Source organism: Oxyura jamaicensis, chromosome 13, assembly GCF_011077185.1.
Source record: "Oxyura jamaicensis isolate SHBP4307 breed ruddy duck chromosome 13, BPBGC_Ojam_1.0, whole genome shotgun sequence".
NCBI lineage: Eukaryota > Metazoa > Chordata > Aves > Anseriformes > Anatidae > Oxyura > Oxyura jamaicensis.
The window spans coordinates 17,369,083-17,389,554 of record NC_048905.1 but is presented as its reverse complement, the minus strand read 5'-3'; the positions used below and the strand labels follow the sequence as shown (position 1 = coordinate 17,389,554).

Sequence of the window (20,472 nt, the reverse complement as noted above, 5' to 3'; positions counted from 1 at the left end):
TCAACATCGGTTGTAATTCTTCTGTTTGCAGCAAGTTACAAAGGGTCCTTAAGAGTCGCTTTTCACATCTGAGCAGCAAATGCTTATCTGGAGATTTATTGGGCTCTTTCACCACCGAGGCAATGCTTTCCCGTAAAAGCTCACACAAGTGCAGCAGGGTGCCCTAAGCACTGTGAGCAGACGGCCACCGCTGCCCTGATACCACGGTGGGCTCCTGGGCAGAGCATGGGGCTGGCTGGGCCATGCCACCCACACCCTGCTCCGCAGTGGAGTTACTGCCTTCGTGCCCTGGCACCGAGGCAGCGGTGGCTGCTTGGGTGTTCACGGGGTGCAGAATTCCCAGCTGAAGCTATCCACCAGGGGTCATCCTGGCCTGCGAGGCCGGGGGGCTCGGGGCTGTGCTGTGGCCAGCGGGAGCTGGGAGCACAGAAGTTCCTCACTTCGTGAGACATCTATCTGATTTAAAAAATGCCCATTTAAATTAAACTCGGTGTTGGAGCAGAAATCGCACGGTGTGTCAGGTATAGCTGGAGCACGTCAGGAATTTGTGTGCACCTTAGAGCTTTGTGTTGTCTCATTCTGAAATAATGCAGTGAGAACCTCAAGTTTTCTTCTGTGTAAAAAGAAACAAAATCTGCTGTAGTCCTTACAGTGGCTAAGAAGAAAAGACAAGCCTCAAAGACTTCAAGCTGAAGATAAATACAGAGAATTCAACGTTTGTATATTAAAAATGAGAATATTATTAGGATTGTTAACCAATTTCTCCTGTTGCATCAGGTGTCTCATGGTGTAGAGGTGGGTTTTCTTGCGTGAAGCTCGCCTCGTCTGCTGGAAACTCCCACGTGTCAGGCAAAGCGAGGTGCTGCGTGTCACCCCATGTCCTGCTGTCGTCTGTGTTTTGAAGAGAGGGTGGAAAACAGAAGTTAGTTTTATGTCTGGATTTAAAGACTGAAAAACCTATCTTGACATCTCCAGAATCCCACAGCACAGCTAGGGGAGGAAGGGGGGACTTCCCCCAGAGCCCTCCTCTGCTAGCCTGGGCAATGCTGGGAGATTTCAGAAACTTATTTCCAGCAGCTACTTGTGTGCATCGGGAGAGATGTGTATTGCCTCTATTTTCTCCCCAACTTTTCATTAGACACAATGCTGAGCTATTTATTTTTAATAGCTGCAGTGAAAGATTATTCTGCTCTGCGCACCCGAGGGTGCACAATACCAGAACTGTTCGGCGGGGGGAAAATGCCCTGTTGTCTTGCAGTACCAGTTGGTATTATGGGGGTTTGTTTGGTGTCTTATTTATAGGAGATCGCAGTTGGAAATGTGATACAAAACAAACACCAATGTTCCAGTAGCTTAGCCATGCATCAGGTTTTTACTCTGCTAGTTATTTTTATTTTAAGCATCTTTTATCATGGCTTGAAAAATTACAAAGGAGAGGGACGGTCGAGCTGCTGAGGTCTCAGTACCCACATTCTTAAAAGAAAGAAATGTTCCATGTCGCACCCTCCAGGAACGCTCTGAGACAGATCTGTATTTATGCTGATGCTCCTTTATACCTCCCGTAAAGACAGTTTATCCCAGTCATGAGACCTGATGCTAGTGACAATCCTGCGGGTAGAGAGTTCATAAGCTTTGCTCCGGTGTTAAGTGTGTGCTTGTTTGCTTGTTTTTAAGTTGCCTATCAGAAGCACTTCATTGCCTTAAAATCTGATTTGCTTTAAAGAAAACCATGCCTGGATTTTGAAAAACCTCCGGACTACGTGCAGTGCTCTTCCTTGTCGTATCGGCTCTTACTGACCTTTGCCTGGGCTTGTGTTTGTGTGTGCCGATCTGTGGTATGTGCAGGTATGTGCTCCTTGTGTACAGAGCGCTTGTGCTTTAGTGCTGTCCACTCTTCCTCTCCAGCACTGAGGAATTCAGTGGAATTTTATTTTTTTGGGGGGATACAAAAATGCACAGAAAGCACATTTTTTTAAAGTCTAGCTCAGTGGTAATTCTAAGGCAAATAGTTGTAGAGAAATGGTATCCAAGTATTTCTAGTCAGATTTCAAATAAAGTCCTAATTGGATTTCTCTCTTTTTGTCTGGTGTGGCTTGCAGCTCCTATCTTCATGCATTACTAAGCAATAAACATTTCTTGGCTTAGTTACTGGTCCTTTGTTGTGTGCTTTTACATGTGTGAGGGAAGCCTTCTTTCAGGAGAAAGACTAAGAAAACTTGTTAAGGCAGCAGAGAACAAAAATGAATCATTTCATTACTTTTTTAGCCTGTGGTTGGAGCAAACTGTTGCCTGCTGACTTTAAAAACAGTTGATTTATACCCAAAAGTTGCATATGAGCCTTTGCTGTAGTTTTAAATTAAGTTTTCAGAAATGCCTGTGGATAAAATGAAGAAAGTGACTTTTTTTTTTTTTTTTGGCTTATGTTTAATAAGGAGCCACCAGTCTAGGATCTGAGTGCAGGCGTGGACCAAGCTTTGAAATACCTTACATGCCTCCAGGTGTGCCCAGAAAATCTCCCTGCCCTCGGAGACTTAGAATCAGGTGTTTCTGAGCAGGTCTCTCCCCTGGTCCAGCTCTGACCACGAGGATTGCTCTGCCTGGATGCTCACCTGGAGGAGCGCATGGTGTGGATCTGGTCTTAAAAAGGGCTGCCTATTTTTTGGGTCCCGGGAGCAGCTCTGAGCAGCACCAGTCCTTCCCCCAGCGATAAATGCTCACTGATGTGGCTGAGGCTGAAGCCCTGCTCGCTGCCCGTCGGCTTTGCGGCTGGGTTTGGGCAGGAATTCCTTCCAACAATTTTTCTTGGTCAGTTGTTGGATGGAGGCTGGGTCTGCTTTCAAAGCACTTGTCTTCAGTGCGCATCAGGTTACCCTGAGGTAAAATGGAAACTTTAGATGTTACTCCTGTAAATAAATGTTTACATAATACATCACACTGAACTTCTCACTATTGCATCTCTAAGAAAAAGGTCACTTTTGACATCAGTAACCTTTAGAGAGCAGCGCGTTTGCCACACAGGTAAAGGAGGTTTCTGTGTACAGCACATTCCTTTCGCTGCACCACGAAGGTAGCAGACAGCGGTCAAACATTACTGCTTCCAGGTCCCAAAGCTTGGCATTTTAAGCTTTAAAGGCAAGGCTTGGCTTTAAGGCATGGGTCCTGCAGTCACGCACATGCTTAGCCCTACTCATGTGAGTAATCCCATTGAATTCCCTGGCACGGCTCACACACGAAAAGCCAAGTCTGTGGTGTCCGTCCTTGCGGGATCAAGGCCTCAACAACGAGAAATTTCCCCTGAAACACCTGTGCTCGCAGCAGATCATAGCTCTGGCTTTGGAACCGAGTCTCTGTGTCGTAGTTTTACTGCTTCTGTGTAAAAACCCTTGCACAGCACCAAAGACAAAAACATTTTTTTCCACAGAAAAGGCAATGGCAAAACTCCTGTGGTGCCCGTAGGTTAGGGACCTCTCACAGACTGGGTCCAGGGGATGTGCAGGGAGAGAGGAGCTCAGTGCCCGGGGGGACAGCACTCCGAAGAGGACACAGAAAGCACAAGGCGGGCGGTTAGCCCCACGTACGCCCCAGATGGGCGCTGACCACTTCAACGCCCATCACTTTTCACACACCCCGCTCCTTCCCCGCTGCCCGCACCGTGAGGAGAAAGACCCCGGGCAGGCAGCGGGCCCAGGGCGAGCCCCGTGTGCAGCCCTGGAGGGCCGGGAGCCCCCTCTGGGCGCTATCGCCCCGCTCCCTCACCTCCCCGACCGCCCCGACCCCCCCCCCCCCCCCCATCTTGGCCCGCAGCCGCCTCGGGGCCCCTGAGGGGCCGGGCCGGGCCGGGCGGGGCGGGGCGGGGCGGCTGCCGGGAGGCTGCCTGAGGGCCGGCGGCCCCGCGGCGCCGGGAGCCCGGCCGGGGCTGGCGGCCGCTGCTGGCCGGGCTCGGCACGGCTCGGATCGGCTCGGATAGGCACGGCACCGCAAGGCACGGCACCGCAAGGCACTGCACTGCCCCGAGCGGCGGGGACCGAGGGGGAACAGCGATGCTTCCCAGGTACGGTCGCTGCACGGCTCTTCTATCTGTCGGAGGGTTCATGGCTTCGTGGGGAGGGAAGCGAGGCTTTTCTGAGAGGCTGCCGGAGCCGTGGGGATGAATGCTTCTGCCCACAGCTGCGAGCCCAGTGCCCTGAGGGGGGCTGTTGTCCTCGGTGGGTTCTCTGTGTTGTAGTTTTGCAATAGGGAGTGCGATGAATAACGTAAAACGTTATTCATTTTCGTAATCGTGTAATGCTAGTGCATTTAACCTAAAGAAAGTGTCACTTGTCCTTTAGTAAAATAAATTTACTGAAATATTTACTGAATTTCAGAAGAGCAAGAGCCCGTGTGTGCATACGTGCGTCTGTTTGCACGAGCGTCTGTGCCTAAATCATCTAGACACCGAACAGGTGCTTTTTGAATGACGTGCATGAAATAGTCCCCAGATATTTCATCGAGTTACTAAGATTAACTGGCAGTTCTGAAGGCGTGCAAGTTGCAAAGTTCCTGAACGTGTTACACGCCTTTAACAAAACTTCCAGCCGACTTGTTTTCGGTATCACGCTGCAGGTTATGATTAATGTGTTGACTGGACTGCACCTAACCTGTATATATTGCGCCTTTTTTCTTGTGGAAAGGCATCTGGCTCGTGTATTAGACTTCAGAGTGTAAATTAGGTATCTTAATGAGAGCCGAGTGACTTAGTAGAGGGGGAGAAGAAATGGAAACAAACGAAAGTCTGCTTCATATACAGCTACAGCACTGGACAGAGCCAGGGACCGTGGAAGGCAGTTGATATTTTGGTCCAAGTTTCTTACACCGAGTGTGAAATATCTGACTGCCTGTGCCTAGTGTACAAAGGGTGCTTAAGCAGAAGTTTCCTGGATCTCAAGTAGTGCAGCTATTCAAGGTGAGGATTGCTAAGCTGGTAACTGAATGAGGCAGATTTATAGATGTTAGCATAGAGCTGACCTCTGCAGTGCAGTGATGCCCGTGGATGTCTCACCCTTCCTTCAAGAAATGGCAAGGAGGTGGCTTGGATTCTTTTTTTTTTAATTTTTCATAGAAACATTATTTCCTTGTGCTAAACCTTAAAAACGTCCTCAATGAAAGCAGGCACTTGTGGTGAGTGGTTGTCCCTGCGGCGATCCGCTGTCTGTCAGCTCTTCCAGGCTACCCAGAGACAGATCCTTTGACTTTTGCGAAACCCCAGCTGAGGTCAGAGTGATAGAGGACAGCGTCACCCGAAGTGCTCGGTAAGCTCCTTCGCAATCAGTTGTCACAGGCTCCCGCAGTGGCCTTGGTCAAGTCACAAACACCAGCTTTCCCTGCAGAATCAGCAGGCATTCACCACAGCACCCTGGAGTGACCTCAGCTCTTATAAAGGCAATTATCTTGCAAAAATTTTTTCTAAGTACACGCCCGCGGTTTCTCTAGCGTAGGGATCTCCTTCCTCCTCCCAGCCTTATGGCCATGTTACATCACTAGCAGTTACATGGAATCTCTCACTGCAAATGCCAACTTTGCAAATTAGTGATGCAGTCTGGATCGTCCTTATCACGTGAATCCTGATAATGTTCTTTTGCATTTCAGGTGTTCCTATGAAAAAATAACTTTCCCATGCCTCTTTAAAAAAAAACACTCTCTTAATGAATGGTCTTCCAAAGCTGGAAGCATCGTTAACTTGCCATACATTGCTGTTCTCTTTGGTTTCAATTTAGTTGCGCTCTTTCAGAAAGATCTCCACGGTTGTCTTTGTTTAATGTTGGTCAAATAATAAGGGAATTACTGCAATGAATAAGAAGGTATTAAATTGTATAGAATACCCTCCCTGCGTGTCCTCAACTTTTATTGCATCTTCTCAAAGCCAATAGAAAAATCCCAGTAGCAGACATTAGAAATGTGCGGAGGAATTTGGGCAGAAGAAAGGAATCCCTTGCAGAAGGCATCTCAGAGGTGAGAGTTGTATGATGCGGTGCTTGGGCTAGCCAAGGGCCGTTTGCCTCGTGCTTCCATTCGCCCTTCCCTTTAACAAAGCAGCCGCAGGATCCTACATACTAGCAGGCTGTATATGTGCGAGTGAGCGTGCTTCTGTGTGTGTGTAAGCATCTGCGGAGCCCGCGGATGATGTGCATCTGAAGTGTCCCAGTGCACGTCTTGGAGCAGGCGCCTGTTTCCAGCGGAAGCTCTTCAACACAAGGATGCTTACGTGGAAGTTGCTTGGGTCTAAGCACCACCGTAACAGCACAGGTGAAGACATCATGTGCAGGTGTTCCTGATAAGCTCTCAGATCCCTGGACCTCTCTTCGGCTGCTCATCAGAGAGGAGTGAAGGAAAGCATTTTTTTCCACAGCCTGTGAGGGGGGCATGGACAAGGTAGACCTGCTGTCCACTCTGCCACGGCTGCCCCTGTCAGCCTTTTAAAAAGGTGCTAACATGAAAAACATGCAGAACAGATAAGCTAGCATAAACTATAAATATCATTTGCGTAGATGCATTTAAAAATAGTTTGAGGTGATTCATCACCAGGCAATTTTTATAACTGTGGGTAACATGATGTAGGAAAACAATAGTTAGATAGTTGCAAGTTACTTTTTCAATGATTAGTCAGGGTCATGTTTTGAGCAATTTTACTTTTTAGCAAACTCTTCTACAATTCCTGTCTGATTAATATTTTGATCAGTTTGCTTCAGTTGTTCTCCTTTTAGCATTCTAAAATACCTGTGTTAGTTATATAAAGAGTAATCAGATACTACCTAAATTGTGTTAATATGAAATAGTTTTAGAAGTTAAGTCTTGAGCAGAAGGAAAAATAGCATTAAACTACACCCTTATTTTAATGAAAAGGTGCTGTTTGTGTTGTAGTGGAAGCAAGGAGGAAGGAATGTACTTGTTTTCCATTACAGGTGAAAACCTTGTTTTTTAATTGGTGGCGTGGTAATGCGGGATTTCTGTGTCTGCTTTTTCATCTATTAGAACTTGCCTGGAGTGTAATAAAATCGGTTTAAAGCCGTTCTGTTACCTCTTGCTGACAAATGTCCGTGGCAGTAATAAATTGCAGGGACTGGAGGCATCAGAAAGTCCATCCCTGGGGAGAACTGGCAGTTGGATTGCCATGCGACTCGTGGAGATGTCGAGGAGCATGTAAAGGATCTGCTCACGTAATCTACAGATATTCCTGGAGGTTAGGTGCAAAAAGGAGAACAAAGTGGGTCGAAAGAGCGATAAGAGCTGACCAATAGTAGGGCGTAAGTGTGAATGTGCATTAAAACATCATTTTTCAGGCCTTGGTTTCATTATTGTTAGTTGCTAATAATTTCCTTGCTAGTGCTGTGGCAGTTTGCTGCGCTGTCCCCAGTTATTCCTTTTGCTCCGTGCTTTGTGCTTGCGTTAGCGTCTGTGCAGCCATGCCGTGGGAGGGAAGGGGCCCTGGCCTTCCAGGGTTTTTGTGATCCATTTTAGCCACATGTATGACTTGATTACAGCAGTTTCCAGCCAAACTCACTCTGGTGGTGTGATGTCTCTCAGCAGAGCCGAGTATCCAGCCCAGCATCCAACCAGCCTTTGGTAATCCTCTGCGTTTAGTCTCCTCTGCTTTTTTTTTTTTTAGATGTAAAGAGGTCCTATGGATCCGTACAAATACATCGGGGGGGGGCGGGATGCAGAAGACAAAGTCAGGCACATCTCAGTGGTGCGCAGTGCCGGGACAAGAGGGCACAGCCTGGAGCACAGGGGGTTCCCCGAACACCAGGCAGCGCTTCTGTGCTCTGCGGGGGCCGGAACCCCAGCGCAGTTCCCAGAGGGGTGCCAGGGTCTCCTCCTAGGGGTCTCCAGCAGCCAAATTATTTTTTGTTTGGTAGAGATTGCCACAGGACCAGTATCCTGCTCAGAAACAATTTATCGCTATTTCTGCCCTCACGGTGCTAACTTTGTAGCAAAGGCACTGGTGAAAAGGGTGGAATTTATTTTTTGGGTGTAATCAGTTCCAAGGAAAGACCAGACAACAACAGACAGGTGATGCAGGAAAAGCTCCTCGTTAAGACAGCTGTTATAGCCAGAACAGCACAGGAGGTGGAGGCTCACCTTTCCTTAGCATTACCAGAACATTTGATTCTCCATCTCCTAGATTTCTGCAAGAATCTCGAGAAAACATCAGCTAAATGTCAAAGTTGGTTTCCATTTATAGACAGAACTAATTATATGCAGAAGATGTAGGTCAGTTTTCAGCCGGCTGAAGAGCGGCGCTGGAGTTTTACCCTGTTCTATTTGTTTTGAGAACGTGCCCTGCTATTGCACGCAGGAATCTGTGCATTTCTGGGGATAATCTGTCCAGGTAGCAAGCTTAACGCTGCTTGCAAGCTGCTAACAGCCAAAGCAAAGCCGCTCCGTCTTCCGTTTCCTCCCAAAATGTGGAAGGTGGCCGGGGCGAGTCGGAGGTGCCAGGCTGCCCGTGTTTGCTGTCTGTCTGAATGAACTTTCCCCCAGCTCTCTCAAAGTTTCTGCTGCTTTGGGAAGTGGCCCACTCCTGCCAGGGAATGTTTCTGCACGGCTGCAACGTGCTTGAGGACCGTGTTATGTAACACAGATAGCGGCGATTTGGAATTATCACAAATTATGATTTAAAATATCTGCTAAATACTTGTCTAGAGAAAGTGAAAATGTCATGGGAAGAAGCTGAGAAGTAAACAAGCTCTTGTTACCTTGATCAAATATGTTTCCGAATACAGCAAGGGTTTTATATTTAGCTTTCTCTCCTCTTGGTGTGTAATCTGCTCTTGGAGCTTTTTATAAGTAGACTTTCCTAAGATCTGGAACAGCTACGGCCCTTCTTTGCCAGAAATTTCAAAGTCAAATATCACAAGTACGAGGTAATGGAAGACAGGCCTTTGTCCCAGGGTGAAGGAAACTCACACGTGCTGCGAGGGTGGAGCAAGTGGCGGTACCTTTTTGGCAAGCAGCTTGTTGTTACTGTCACATATCGCTTCTTTATAGGACCCCCAGTGGCTTATCTCGAGCGATGAGTTTCCAGGCCTCTGGTAATTTCAGCTAAATAGGAGGAGATGGCTCCCCTGGGAAGCCAGGTTTCTTACATTTCTTACCTTTTCTGAAATGCAAGATGGGGCTCGTTAGCAAAGGCCCCTGCTAAATGCAAACTCTGCTCTGAGCACGCATCGTGCTTGGTGCATCGAGTGCTAAAAGACTTTGCTTGGATCGTGGCGGTCAGCTCTTCGTGTGGCCGTGTCCCTCTGCAGACAGTGCTTTCGGTGCCCGGGCAGAGAGGGTGCAAGGCTCTTTGCCCCCAAAGCTAACCGAGTTATTTCAGTTTCAAGTTGCTCAAGCATTTTTCTTGTAATAAGTTGCTTTGGACATTTGTTGCACACTATCTTCTCTGCAGCTTCTGTTTTTTCTCTTCGGTTGCTAAATGGTGGGGCTGAGAGGATTAGGAAATGGACTTCCTGTCCTGAGGCTGAGTAACTGTACGTAGTGGTGCTTAGTTTCACCTAGCCGGGACTACTCTAGTTGTAAGGCCTGTGAATTTATCTTGGGCAGTCTTAAAAACTTCCGATGGGCATCCGTGGCTTTGGCAATCGAATTGATTCTCTGCTCTGCCCTATTGTGGAAGTTGTTGGCTACAAATCGTCATTAGTGTAGTGATGACGTGAGGCATGGGCACAGAGAACTAAACTTTGCTGGGCGAACTAGGACAGAGGAGAGTAAAATTTACCATGGTCTTGGAGTCTAGCATGCCAAGCTTACTTTACTCCGTATTCTCATTAACGGAGTCTTTTTGCTCAAAGTGTTTTGCTCCTTCTCGTAAACCTGGAGCCGGTATCCTCGGTTAGTGGCTGGAAAGTTCCAGGTTCTCGTTTCTCACTTCTTGGTGTTTCGTGCTAATGCTGCTTGCCTAAAAGCCAAGGATAAGCAAGATAGAATTTCACTTGATCTAGGAAATGGCTCGTAAGTAGCTGAAAGGTGATTCCGCCTGGTTTCGTGGATCGAGCAGGCATCTTGTTTCCTGTCTGCCAAGCACTGAGCAGGTAGGAGTGAAAACAAACTCCCAGGCCCAAGGGTAATAACACTTGCTGGGCTGGTTGGCAATATTTGGGGGATGATTTTTTTTTTACTGTTACCGTTTTTGTTATTTGTTTGTAAACATACCCTCTGGTGTCACAACGCAGCTCCGTTCTGCTTAGAATAGAAAGCCATTTGTCCTGGGCCTTAGAAATTGAAGATGAAGGCTACAATGCAACCATAAAAGTGAGAATGTGCCGTGCTAGCTAAGCCTGAGCCTGGCCGGTTCTCCCTTTGCAGGGCTCCTCCGAGGTCAGCGGCACGAGGGAAGGCTTGGGAGAGCCCCACTCCATGTTACCAGCTGCGGAGCAGCTTGGGAATAGGTGTGTTAGAAGAGGGCTGCTGCGGGTGTTCTGCTGACCCAGGCAGTAACACGGCCTTGAATCACGGTGGCTTAAGTGGAGATTATTTCTGACTCTGAATATAGCAAGGACCTGAGCGTAGTCAGGTCCAAGCTATGTGAGGTTGTCTGTTCTTGCATCGTGACAGATATATCCTGGTCTCAATGTCATTTATAACGCTGCAGTTAGCTCTGTACGTGTGTGTTACTGCAGTTCTCCTATGGCTTTGATTTCAGGAACCTGGAACTTGAGGAAAACGTTAAGTACAAGACAGAGCACGAGAGCTGTAACGCTGCATGCATCATCGTGCAATGGCTGTAGTGGACTGGTGCCCTTTATGCCACTGTAATTTGGCTACTTGCAAGTGTCGGGGAAAAAAAATCAAAAAGGCACAATTCTGGCTATAGGATCAAAGCGTTTGATGAAATGACATTGCACTTGCTGGATTTTTTGCTTTAATAAAGTTGGATATAGAAACAATGTAGAAAGAGCAGAGTATTACAGAGTTGTAGTAATTTGATCTCTCTGGTGTTCTGTTTTTTAATTAAAGCTGGCCTTTGCCGGAGTTTGACCCAAGTCAGATCCGACTGATTGTGTATCAGGACTGCGAGAGAAGAGGACGGAATGTCTTGTTTGACTCGAGTGCTAAAAGAAAAATCGAGGACGTTTCGGTGTCGGTGAGTATTGTGATTTACGTGGCTGTATTCTGTATTTTTTAATATAAGACTGATAAAGTCCAAATGTTCTGGTTTAGCCATATTAACATGGGTTTTATGCAGGGCTATATTTAAATGTCCGTGAAGTTGCAAATTATTCAGGCTTCACTGATTTTTCACTCTTAACAGCTTTAGATACTGAAGTGATCTTCTTCTTCCTGTGCTCTTCTACTTTCTGCTCCTTCCAAGAGAAGGATTCCTCCGCGGGGCTGCAGCAGGCAATGCTAGGAGGCAGAGGCAGGGCAGAACCCGATGTTTATTGACAAGTTTTTATGACACGGACGCTTCCCACTGCGGCATCTGTGTTCTGAGTCAGAAAGTCCTCCCAGTCCCGTGTCCTCTCATGTCCTGTTTGGTTAGCTTTTGCCAACTGTTGTTCCCATGCTTTGCTGACAGCTCTCACACAAAGTTACTTGAAAACTTTTTTTTTTTTTGGCATGGTTTGCATGGTCATCTATTAATTGAAACTGTAATGGATGCAGTCAGAGGAGGATGCTTCCTCCTAAGGGCTCTGGCCAGAAGATTAATTTCTAGCCACAGTGCTATTGTAAGTGGTTGTGTGAGGTTGGACAACTTACTTCACTGCTTTGAACTTCCCTTTCACCATCGCTACAAACATTTGCAAAGCATTTTAAGTTCTGCAAGCAGAGAGCACTGTGTGAAATGGAATTTATGATCACAGCTGCTTTTAACCCTAGGACCTACTGGGTTCCATAAGCAGAACACAAAATAACGCGTTACCTGCAAGCCCTGGTTTTTGTGTTCGGTATTGGATTACCGCCAGAAGAAGGTTCTTCATCCTGCTTTGTAAACTCCCCCAGCCCATTGCTGGATGCTGCCAGCCCGATGCTTCCCATCGTGATCCTGAGCTCTTTCTCTTTCCACGTATCCTAACCTCAGGGAGCTGATTTGTGTGTCATCAGGCACCACCTTCCAGGCTTCCACAGTGCCTGTGCTAGCGCAGTTATACTATGGATTGAGGTCCTGCTTTCCTAGTTCTGTTTGAGAATGTGTGACGGAAGGCAAGTTGAACAAATGTTGAAGAAGATCTTTAACGAGGTTTATTGTGATTAATTGCTGGCTTTGCTTATTACCATTTCTTCATTAATAGGAGTGGCGTTGTGCAGTATGAGCCCTCTTGCCATATTTCAATTGATTTCTTGAAAGCCCAAAGCCTCTTTAAGATAGATCTGTAGTTGCGCAGTTAACTTGCAAACTTCATTGTTTTGGGTTATTTCACAGTTAGTTGTCTGTGGCAGCTCAGTAGCAGCAGAACAAACAGCAGATAATGAAGCTAATGTGGTTCCGTATTATCTCCTCTTTATTTTCTTCATTAAGGGGAAGGCAGGGAGGGGGAATAAATTATGTTCACGTTCCCTTTGATATGAGTGTGTGAGGCTGGTGGAGGAAGACTGTTCCCAGAGTATTTGAAGTGCCCCTTACTTTTCCATGGTAAGTCGGTACATTTTCATTCTTTTTTGTGCTACTAAGAGACTCAGAAAGAGAATGTATTGAAAACCTTTACTTGCTATGCTATCTGCCTTCTGCACCACTCAGATAATGTGATGTCAGGCAAATCTTCCCTCATAAAACAAAACTTTGCATTAGTAGAAACGTTAAGCAGGTGAAAACGTGCACGAGTCCTGGGCTCAGCTCGCTGCCAGCTGAGTACAGCCTTGCACAGCTAGCAGTACACACCGGCCATTTTCAAGGAATCGCATTGTTTATTTTTCTCGTTCTTTATCATGATTTTCATTAGCAAAGACACACCCTGCCTATACAAAGCCAGATCTTGGCTCTAAGCACATTCCAAGGCACTCTTGCCCTTTTGCAGCAAGCCGTGTGTGTGGGCCGGGCGCTCTCCCTTGTGAAAGGCTATCTGTTAGCGGCTCACAAAGGGCAGCACTTTCTGCATCTTCTCCCCCCACCCCCCGTTTCCTACCGTGATTTATACCTCTGGATTTACAGACACACCAAGGGGGAGGTTGTGAGAGTGCCCAGCGGTGGCCAGGCTGTCCTGGTTAAAGCCTGACCAGTTGGTCTAGTGCACAGAGCCGACGGGTGCCATTTTGCTGCGTGCTGGCAGCTGGGCTCTTCAATTCCTATCCTCTGTTGTTTCCGAGATGTGTAACAAGTGCCTGATTGAAGCGATTACAATTTGGGTCGTATGCCTGCAGCAACATCCGAGACACTCTTCTCTATTGTGTATTTTACATATCTAAGCTCGGTGTGTGCAGTGCACCAAGGCTCGGTCGTTTGAACTCCATAACGAAAGGTTATAAAATTCAAGGAGCATTAGGGCAAACTTGTCCAGAGGCAGACGTTTAAAGAAATAAAACTAGCCTTCAGCTTTCTGATGAGTAAAAACCACAGAGTTTGTGCTCACGCCAAGCTAGGCTTTAATTAAAAAAGCGTTACTGAGTCTATATTTTCTGTGAGAGACATGTGATTATAACACAAATAAGGATTTTGTGTTTTCATTGGACATTCAATCAGCCTCTTCTTGTCTTCAATAAAGCTAAATATTAGGTAAACAGGAATTTGGAGAGAGCTTATTGTGTAGAGACAGACAGAAGGCAGCCGAGAAGTTCCTGGTGTTGCTGTTACAATACTTTAGTTGTTCTGAAAGATTGTAAATTTGCTGGAGTTTTGATTCTAGAGTCTTCACAGCAACAGTAAAATACATCTCTTTCCAGGACTTCAGGACTGGAGAGGGAATGACAAGTCAATAACCCTGCTTCCCAGCGGGCTTGTTGTGTGCGCTTTTTTATTTCAGGGACGCTGATACAACAGGTGCCCGTGCCCTGCCTGGTGCTGCAGACACGTAGTGTTTTCCCCAGGTCTTGATAGAGTTAAGCTTCACGAGCAAAGCTGCGAAGCCGCCTGGTGACTCGGCACCGGGAATGTTGGCCCAGGGCTGTGCCAGGCATTTCCACCCAGACAGAGCGCGCTAGGCAGCTGTGGGCACTTGGCGTGAGGAGGGAGGCAGATTCCCCTCGGAGAGCCCCACACCATTTTTGGTACGAAGCACAAGAGGTTCTTCCCCCACTTATCGGGGGATGGCCAATTGATGAGCCGGGCTCTGCAAGCAGATACCTGGTGCAGTGCCTGGACAGCTGCCCCTTTCCTCACAAACAACCAAAAATTAGCTAACTCCCCTGTTTTAGCTTTGTCAGGGGATCCCGTAAGAGACCGCCTGCCTTTTTCAGCCCTGTGACACTGGATCATGAGCAGATGTCTCAGCACAGGCGTTTGCATACTGAGTGTACGAGGGCAGCATGTGACAGGAGAAGTGGGCACTGCTGCTGCCCCTGCTTGCAGCTGCGGTCCCCACCCAGACATCCGCGTCCCCGGGGCTGCCTCGCAGGATGGGGATGCACTGCTGCTGCAGTCTGGTGGGTTTGTTCCAAATCTTCGACTAGGGAACTGCATCTGAGCCTGTTCCTCGTGCTGCTAAGCATCCTGTTCCTAATGAGACTGCATTACTTGATTCGCAGGTGACAGTACTGTGACCGATCTCTGCTGGTAGACTCACTTCTTTTTGTTCTCTGTCCTGGGACGTCTCCCTGCCAGCCTCCTGCTCACACGTACCACCTCGCCCGTCTCGCCTCCCTGCTCGTTTCCCCGTGTCCATGCAAGGTCCGGCCCAGACCTCCCTGCTCACGTGCATCCCTCTCGGGCCGTGCTCGGCTTTCAGGCCCGTAGCTGGCGTGAGCACGGGTCCTCTGAGGGCTGAATTTCAGGCCAAGCGTGACAGGCAACTCCTTTGGGGTGCAGGCACCAGGTGGGCCAGCCAGTGCTGAGCTTTCAGCCCTCACCCTGCGTTTCCTGGCCCTTGCCTGAGTGCTTGGCTTCTCAACCAAGAAGCCAACCACTGCTCATGCAAACCCTTGCAAAGACTGTTAGCATGCTTCGCTCTGCTGCATGCACAGGTTATGTCACAGGAATGGTGCAGAGAGCAGCTGAAACAGAAAGGGCTGCCAGTCCAATGGGATGCCCCAGGAATGGTCCACAAGGGAGAAGTGCGGAGTCAATAACGAAGCTGGGGGGGGAGCTTGCCTTGGTGTTTTCCTTCAAGTGAATGAGTTTGAGGATGGGGTTGGTTTCTAGCTGTCTGGTTTAACTGCCTCTTTTCTTTTTGTGTTCCACAACAAGGCGGCGTTGACTGCCAGGGATCTGAGTGCAGAGAGGTGCTGGTTGACATGGAAGGAGCTAAAAGATTTCCTATGTCTAAAGATCAGCCTAGAGGAAAGTGTGGAAGAAGGAGAAAGGGGAAGAGGAGGGAGAAAAGACAGCAAGAGGCGAGCTGTGCACTGTGCCGAGTTCACATCCAGAGCTGGAGTGGTTTGGCTGGGAAGGGGGAAAGACAATGAATCGGAAAAGGGCCGTGGCTCGTTTCCAGGATGCAGAGACAGAAGACGATTTTCAGAAGCTGTTTGTTTGGAAGAAGTGAAAGCGAGAGAGAGGGCCAGGGGTGCACGCTTTGAGATCCAGAGGTACAACCATAAAAAAAAAAGAGTGGGTTTGGATTTGGAGAGCAAAAAGTTCATTTTGCCATGTAACCTAGTTGTCTTTATCTTTGGGATAATATAACTGAAAGGTCATATGATATTTGATCTCCTACTGCGGCAATTTCTTTCACTCCAAATGTCACATTTATCCCAAAGCAGAAAAATGGCATGCTGTTTTAAACAAGCGGGGATTAGCCACGTGTTCTAATACACTTCAGCGCTGGATAAATGGTGAGCAGTAAATTGCTTTGAGGGATTAGTAATCGGATAGCGAGCCCTTTGCTTTTAGGTGAGTTGTGTGAAATCAAGACTCTGGTCTCTATCTCGCTCCCAGCGGACAGGTTCACAGCGAGTCAGGGCCAGCAGACAAAGCCCCCAGCTGTAAGAGCAGGAGCCCTGCCACCTTAGCTCTGCCTGTTCTCTGCACAGAAACAAAATACCAGTGGGGGAGCAGCAGCTTGTCCTTTTACTTCTTTCACTCACCGATGACAAATGGAGGAACTTGGCAACTCTGGAAATAGTGAGAAAGCAGCACTTGCCAGCTTCCCTTAAGAAAGATACCTGGATTTTTACAGCAGGACTCGAAGGGAAAGAGTGAGTGCCTTGTCCTAGACAGAAACACACATTTAACTACACATTCAGACCAACACAGCAAAGGAAAGGAATTAACTTAACAATTTTGGAGTAATTATTCAGCTTTGTCAAGTTCTTCTGGCTGAATAATGTGCTCTAGAACCGGGGTACAGAGTTCCCCAAGAATGGCAGCTTTATCTGAATGCACGGATTTCTCTGTCGCCACCACCACGGTGGTATTTGAGCACCAGCTGTTGCAGAGAGGTAGAGGAGTGTAAAACATACGATGACATTTCTCTTTCCTTCTGTCACTCACAGTCCCTAACACACATGCACGAAGCCTGGTTTTAGTTCAGTGCACCAGGCTCCTTTTCACCGCCTTGTTATCCCCGAACCAGAACTTGCTCGGTGGAAGTTCCTCTGCTGCCTCCTCCTGTGCACAGCCCCGTGCATGTTCTTTCCACTCACTGGGGAATTTATAGACATGGTGGCAAAGAGTTAAAGGTCTTTGCCGATAGAGGTGCAGAAAAGAGATTCCAGACGCAGAACCGTGGAAGAAACCTATTTTGTACCCTGCCTTACTATAAAGGCAATTTGCTGCACGTTCCCTTCAGTACGACCTGGTAGGTCTCAAAGATTCTCCACAAATTATGACCTCCAGTGTAAGAACTGTGCCGGTCGGGAAGTCTTTGGAGCTGTCGGTATCTGCAGGGAGTTGGCAGAGAAGGAACAAAGAGCGCGGCCGCAGCGGGGAAGGCAGCGTGGCAGCCGGGAGCGGCAGCTGCCCGCAGCATCCTTCCAGCAGATGTGCTGCTCTCCAGCAAAATGTGCATTTTGGGGCACTCCAGCAGCACCGTGCCTAGAGAGCTGCTTTACTGCAGCTATACATTTGGAAAGAAAATGCGGAGTTTTGAATTTTTTCCTTATGCAGTTCTTAAATAATTCGGTTAGTGTTTTATTTTTGGAACCCTGGCTTGAATATGTTTCAGATATTACACTGGAGTGCAAGTATCCCCACTCCTTTGTTGCGTACTAGCTTGAGGTTTGTTGCACCTAACGTTGCATTGACCTTTGGAGTCAGTGACTGTGGAGGAGAGGGGCATTGCAGGTACCTGATCTCACTGTCCGACAGGTTATTGGTAAGCACAGAGTAAGTTTTTAACAGCTCAACAACCAAAGTTTGCAGTAGTTTGCATTTTAGGAGGGATTTACTGTTTACGAGGTTCCAAACAGGTATCTGAAAGATCCTGACCTTTACAGACCCCTCACAGGAGTCTTGGCTCATTAAATACCACTGCAGATACGCAGTGACTATTTTCCTGGCTCCTATTTAGATTAGGCAACTCTTACCTCAAGATACCAGACTCCCCAGTGGATCTGGGGAAAGCCGCTGTGCAGAAAAATGCAGTGGAAAGGAAAAGAACTGAGTTAAATGTCAGTAATTTGCAAACTAAGCCTATTCTTTTAGGCACAGAACATTTGTCACTTGCAGAAATGCACTTACTGGCTGCACAGTCTCAAGGAAGCTCACTCACAATAGGAGCTTTTTAGAGGGAACTTTCAACATCTGATGGAAAATGCAAGCTGAAATGTGGTTTGCCTGCAAAAGCTTCTGTAACCCTGTGGATCTTATGTGGTTTTATCACATGATGCTTGCCTAGCCTAGGACATTGTTGTTTGTGTCAGAGATAAAATGCAATTCTAGTTCACGAGTTCCTACTGCAGTCATATGATTATCATTCACATGTTCCAGCCATTGTGCACTGTGCTGGAGCCACAGATACTAGCCGTTAGCAAATCCACATATTGCAGGAATTCAACGTACTCGCAGCGTGTCGTAACGAGAGGATACTACTGCGGGGGGGGGTACATGGCAGTAAAACACAGAACTCGGTGGCTGGTGAATGCTTCCTTCCCCTCTGCCACCGATCTGCTGATCTGCCCGCACATTTCTGCTCCGGGCTCTCTGGGGCAGCAGCTCTATAATTGGAGCAGCAGTGCAGTGGGGAGCTCGATAATCCCTGACATTTTCTGCTGCTTTGCCTAAAATCTTCCCATGGTTAGGGCCAAGTAAAAGCCGCCTGGTGTCTAAGGTGTTCCACGCAGAAGGGGAAAAGACAAACAGACAAACCAATAACCTGCACAGCCCGGGATGGACGTGTGGGATCCCTGATCAAAATCTGCCAGCCCTCCCCAGCAGTCAGGGCAGCCTTCTCCTTGTACACGTGTGGCTGAGTGTGGAGCAGAGACACGAAGTGACACCCTTACGAGCTGGGTATTTCACACTTTCCCTATTCCACCTTTTTTTTCTAGCTATTAAAGATTGAGACATGCTTATGTTTTTGCCTGAAGTGGGAGCTCGTGATGAAAACCTGTGAGCCTGGAGATGAAGCTATGCCCCATAATGGCACGTCGGTGTTTCCATCTCTCCTTTGAACCTTGCTTAGGGTGTTCCTTGCTTCCAGCGTGCTCTTAATGGTTTGGAGATTGTATCGGAAATGTTAATTGAGAAAGTCTCAGGGCAGGGTTACTATGTAATTTTAAGCAGTGCAGACTATTTCTGTCTCTCCGTGCTGCACACTAGCAAATGTAAATAATGTCAACCTTGCGTGGGTGTTTCCAAGTTTAATGAGTGTATGAGAAGTCCTTTGAGATCTCTAGGTGCAGAGGGCTGCCTAATACGGCTGTAAATGGCATTGACGTGGGCTGATTCTGCTCGGGCTGCTGGGCTTCGCAGGTGAAGTCATAAAGGTTGTTGAATCTCGAACAAAACATTGGTGGAGCACCTCCAGTGCCAGTATTGATCAAGTTTTGTGTATAGGGTTGCACTCCTACACCCAGATGATCCCACGTTTCAGTTCCAGCTCCATCCGAGCCCTTCTAGCTCCCTTTTTTGCTGTGCTTTCTGTCTGAATCATTCATCAGAAATCACCCCTTGGACCATTTCTCCATCGTTTTGTGGAACTCCTCTGGCTTCTCTGTAACACCAGCTGTGGTTTTCAGCTCTGCCGTGTTCAGCCTCACAATGTGCTTATACTGCAAACAAAGGGAAAGGAACAGGTCTCCTCCATGCCACTGCTCGGAAAGACATGGGGACGTGGGCATGACTAGGAAGAGATCCGTAAAGTAACGCCTTTCCTTCCCACTTAGCCCTGGTACACGAATCTCTCCCAAATTCTGTGTTGCTCTGGCTCGACCGTTCCCCATCTGGGCGTTTCTCTGTACATCGGGAGCTGCGTCGTGGCGTGGTCTGGCTGGCATCGTTGTGCGGGCTGTGCACGTCACAGCGCGGTCACCTCTGCCCCAGTGGGCACAGGCAGTGGGGTACAACAGGTGGAGCCTATTGTTGCCGTCCTCTGAGCACTTCGGTGCCCTCCTTTCCCCTAATCCTGGGCCTAAAAAAGAGGTGGGTAAAGCCTCAGAGAGGGATGTCTGCTTAGGAAAATGGGGTTAGAGTGACGTGCTGGCTCCTGGCTAACTGGAAGTAAACTTTCTTTCCTACAGCCAGGCTGCAAGAGATGCTAATAAATACTCTGTTAACTGTTTTATTGGTGCACAAGCCGTTCTGCTGTTAAATGTCTCTGAATGTCTTACCAGACAGGTAAGTGCAACAAACACTGCACTAACCAGTGATTTTGTGGCTGGGGGTCTCAGTGTGGCACGTATGTTGTGTGTTTCAGAAACTCTGCAGCGATGCTCAGGTGCGAGTTTTTGGGAAATGTTGCCAACTGAAGCCCGGAGGAGATAGCTCTTCTTCCTTGGATAGTTCAATCAATTCGTCCTCCTCATTCTCTGATGCAAAAGAACAGTGCCCAAAATATCAGGTGAGTTGCTCTTTCTTTTTGTGTGTGTGTGTAACTGTGTCAAATACATACAACAGGTGAGGTACTGAATATTTGAAAACACTTGAAATTAAATGCTGGCTGCGGAGAGCAATTTCTAGTCAAACTCAGACTTGGTTCTGGCTGATTGTTATTTACCTCTATGGCTTTGGGGTTGAAGAAGTTTAAAACCAACCAGCTGGGTCTCCCGGATGGCTCTTCAATAGCCGAAGGTTCTCCAGGACGTTTGTTCTTTGTTATGCCCTAGGTGATAACAGTCAGCGTGATCAGACTTGGCGCCAATATCCCATCTGGGTATAAATGGGGTAGTTTATTTACTTGATAGCTAAATGCCAGGGAAGCAACACAGAAATCTGCGGTGTGAAGGGGTAGTCTGTGAAACAGC

The 20,472-nt window shown here is 47.7% G+C and overlaps 1 protein-coding gene across 3 annotated transcripts in view; it reads left to right on the top strand.

Annotated features, from left to right (window-relative positions):
• The window catches only part of FNIP1 (folliculin interacting protein 1), a 62,461-nt gene that overhangs the window by 16,529 nt on the left and 25,460 nt on the right, over positions 1-20,472 (top strand). For 2 of the 3 annotated variants that reach the window (XM_035338738.1, XM_035338737.1), the window contains exons 2-3: positions 10,996-11,122; positions 19,926-20,069. In XM_035338738.1, coding sequence (XP_035194629.1) covers positions 10,996-11,122; positions 19,926-20,069 — 271 coding nt within the window. Of the gene's footprint in view, positions 1-3,893; positions 4,052-10,995; positions 11,123-19,925; positions 20,070-20,472 lie in introns of those variants that run through there. The other variant, XM_035338739.1, reaches the window with a different exon arrangement.